Below are 3,192 nucleotides of genomic sequence, written 5' to 3' on the forward strand. Positions count from 1 at the left end.
TTGAATCCAATACCTCCTATGGGTCATGACCCATTTAGCTTACTTTGGGCCTTATTCTCTTTTTGTTTTGGTCAAAGGGCTATTGCACAGCCTATACTTTTCCATGTCTGTGCAATTGGTTGGCTTTAAGATATATAAGCTTGAAAAAGATAGTGTTTCTCGTATATCTTTCAACTTATCAAAGGCACAAGTACAACAATCTACAGTAAGTGGCCTATTCAAGGTAAAAGTCATGGTGGATAATTAACAGCCTTCAAAGTTCTTGAATAAAAATACATCATCATGCCTTGAAATGTACTGCCAAAAACATTTATCTCGAGAAATTAGCATTTTCTCCAACATTTGGTTAAACTTCAAGCAACAGACACTTATAACGAAATGGGGCTTTTGTTGTGCAAATACTAAAAGAAATAAGCAAGTTGGAACCCCCAATGCCTAATTCAACGAATAACAAATAGAATCAAGAGAGGAGAGATTGGTCAAAATTGTTTTAGGCATGCTTGTGGACCTGGAGTTTAGTCACTGACAAGTCTTTCTGAAAAGGAGGAATATCTAATACATAAAGCTTGGAGTTTCTTGAATGCGCTCGTCTTTTAATTTTTCCATCTTTAATGAGTTTTCAACTATCAAATTAAGCTCGTTGGAAAACGGCCAAGGCAATTAACAATAGCAATCTGCTGGCGTAATGATTATGATGTTGATTCTATACATCACTTCCTGAAAATTGCCAGCCTGTTTCCCTAAAAGTAGCGTCACAGATAGTCAACTGTGGGCTACGAATTTATAGATTGGTCCTAGGCCAACCCCCCAACACCCCCCCCCCCCCCCCCCCCCCCCCCCCCCCCCCCGGCCCCCCTTTGGCGTCTGACACAAGGCGTGATGGGCCCGGGGTGTCCAGGGCTTCCCTTTTATTTTGTAGGGTAATGCATCATCCTATTGTTTCTTTACATGACATCTTCAAGTCAAAGAGGAAAGACTACACTCTAGTTTCCATATGATTTAGCTCTACTTCCATTTACCACAACCCTATTATCTAAATTATAAAGAGGAGGAAAACTCATTACAAGTTGAAAGTGATGTTGAAGGAAATCCAACTTAGCCACATTGATCCAAGAAGTGGGTCCAATAAGCACAAAACTTGGCAGGAGTTGGAAAACAGATATAAAAAAAGGTCGTGATGGTGCGCCACTAACACCACTACCTACTGGCTCGAAGAGCAGGAATAATGGGGAAAGAAAAAGCACCATGCATGCATGACAATGAGCTCTCATATCCCTAAAAATATCAGCACATATAAGAGCATTAGTATTATGCATAAAAGAATCAAGACTGGCAGATTTGTGCAACTCATGCTCAGATACTGATAACTATATACATACAAACTGGATCAGGCCACCGCCTAAATGTATTGACAGCACATATCTCTAGATTTCCAACAAATTAATTCCAAATATTTTGTTAGGGGGATAAAACCATGAGAATATAAAAAGAAGCAAAGAATGGACACCAAACAAGGACAGAAGTCTGAGCAAGTGGAGCTCAAAGTCACAAAAGGTGATCAGAGCTCATCAGGGATTTGACAATTATAGAAATACTTATGAATATTTATTGAACAACAAGGAGTTAAAAAGTACGTGAAATACAGAAATCAAGCAGAGGAGAAACTACTAGTGACTTTTTAAGTGCATTACATTAACATTTAAACCCACTACTTGTACCATTTGGACAATGGCAACTAGAAACTTAGTACACATACTACACAGACAACTCCATCCCCAGTTCTCTCTCCATCCGAGAGAATAAAAAATGGGCTTCGAAAGTTTCAGCAGCAATTCGTGCACTGCACACCACTACGACTTGCATAACTGGAAATTCAAACACAAATATTAATTCTAAATACCTGTCTTTATCTCTAGACTGCGAACCATCTGAGACAGACAGCGGAGGGGTACGCAACACAGAATCAACTTAACTTCTAGAAGATGAGAGAACCACTGTTACCACAATACAAGTTCAATCTCCATTCTTGAAATTTCCAACTCCAAGCTTCTGTACTTCAACCTTGAGAGATTTGAGGTACTTAACAGCTTCATCCAGAACAGCTACAGTACCCATCTGATCAGCACCTGGAACAATACCCCGCAAAACCTTTACCATTTTCTTCATTTTCAGTCGCTTAATTTCAGGGTCACAACTATCACCACTACCAGAGGACTTCAGAGCAGAAGAACATGATCTATTCTTTCTTGGTTTTGAACAATAAGCAGAGCGTGAATCAGCAGAGTCACTTTCATAATTTCCATTAGTCCGTGCTGTGCTCATCTCTTCCTCATCATAATCTTCTTGTTCTTCCCCTTCTGAGCTGAGTAGTGCATCAATATCATCCGAATCCTCTTTCATAGAAGATGATGTTTCTTTTTCCACATTGTTAACATCTTTTCTCTCATACTTGCCATCAATGTAAGTTGCAAAAATATTTAATCCATGACCATTAAGCTTGTGTGCAATATCAGGATTGAACATTATCTGATTTCTGTGATCAGACTGATCAAAAATAATGAAATTCTTGGGACAAGCCTCTGAGGGTTGAAACTCAATGCCATGGAGTGGTGGCAATGGCTTTGCGCATGGAGGGAAAACCGTACCAAAAGCAGATGAAACTGGGATATGCATGTAATTATCGCCCACTTGATCAGCAAGTGTAGGCACTGCTTTTGGGGGGTAAAATTGTTGGTCACTCTGCATTGAATGTCCTACTTAATCAAGAAGTTCACAACAGAGATTGCTTCTGGCTTCGAAGTTGCAATTATGCACTTTTTAAGTTGGAAGAAGGTTTGTAACAATATATAAGATAAGACTATAGACTAAACTAGCGGATTGCCATCAGAACATAACAGAGCTGCCTATCCCCATTACCATCAACACAGATGTTTCATTCTGTCACAGCCTTATGCATAACACAACCAATGGCAGACTCTCCCAGATCCCGGTTTCCAAGAGCTTTGAAATATTAGACTACGTAACAGGTTTAAGCAACTGACGGAAATACTCAGCCTGTGATAGCAAATAAAAATTCATATCCATCAGCAATGTACACAGAGCAATCTGTTCAGCCAAAAAACAGAAGATACTTGGTCCACTGATCTATGCGGTACTACTCAATAAAATGAACAGAAACTTCAATCATGGTTG

The 3,192-nt window shown here is 39.5% G+C and overlaps 1 protein-coding gene across 1 annotated transcript; it reads right to left on the minus strand.

Moving 5' to 3' along the window:
• Positions 1-1,583: 1,583 nt before the first annotated feature.
• Positions 1,584-2,894, minus strand: LOC18596535 (basic helix-loop-helix (bHLH) DNA-binding superfamily protein). Its single transcript, XM_007025070.3, has one exon. It carries the CDS (start codon positions 2,743-2,745, stop codon positions 2,014-2,016), a length of 732 nt encoding a protein of 243 aa, XP_007025132.3. The 5' UTR covers positions 2,746-2,894; the 3' UTR covers positions 1,584-2,013.
• Positions 2,895-3,192: the final 298 nt, after the last annotated feature.

This window comes from Theobroma cacao, chromosome 6 (assembly GCF_053813885.1).
Source record: "Theobroma cacao isolate CCN51 chromosome 6, ASM5381388v1, whole genome shotgun sequence".
Taxonomy (NCBI): Eukaryota; Viridiplantae; Streptophyta; class Magnoliopsida; order Malvales; family Malvaceae; genus Theobroma; species Theobroma cacao.

Excerpts from the sequence above, each read along its gene's own strand:
- LOC18596535 (XM_007025070.3), bottom strand. The coding sequence starts at position 2,745 with ATGCAGAGTGACCAACAATTTTACCCCCCAAAAGCAGTGCCTACACTT.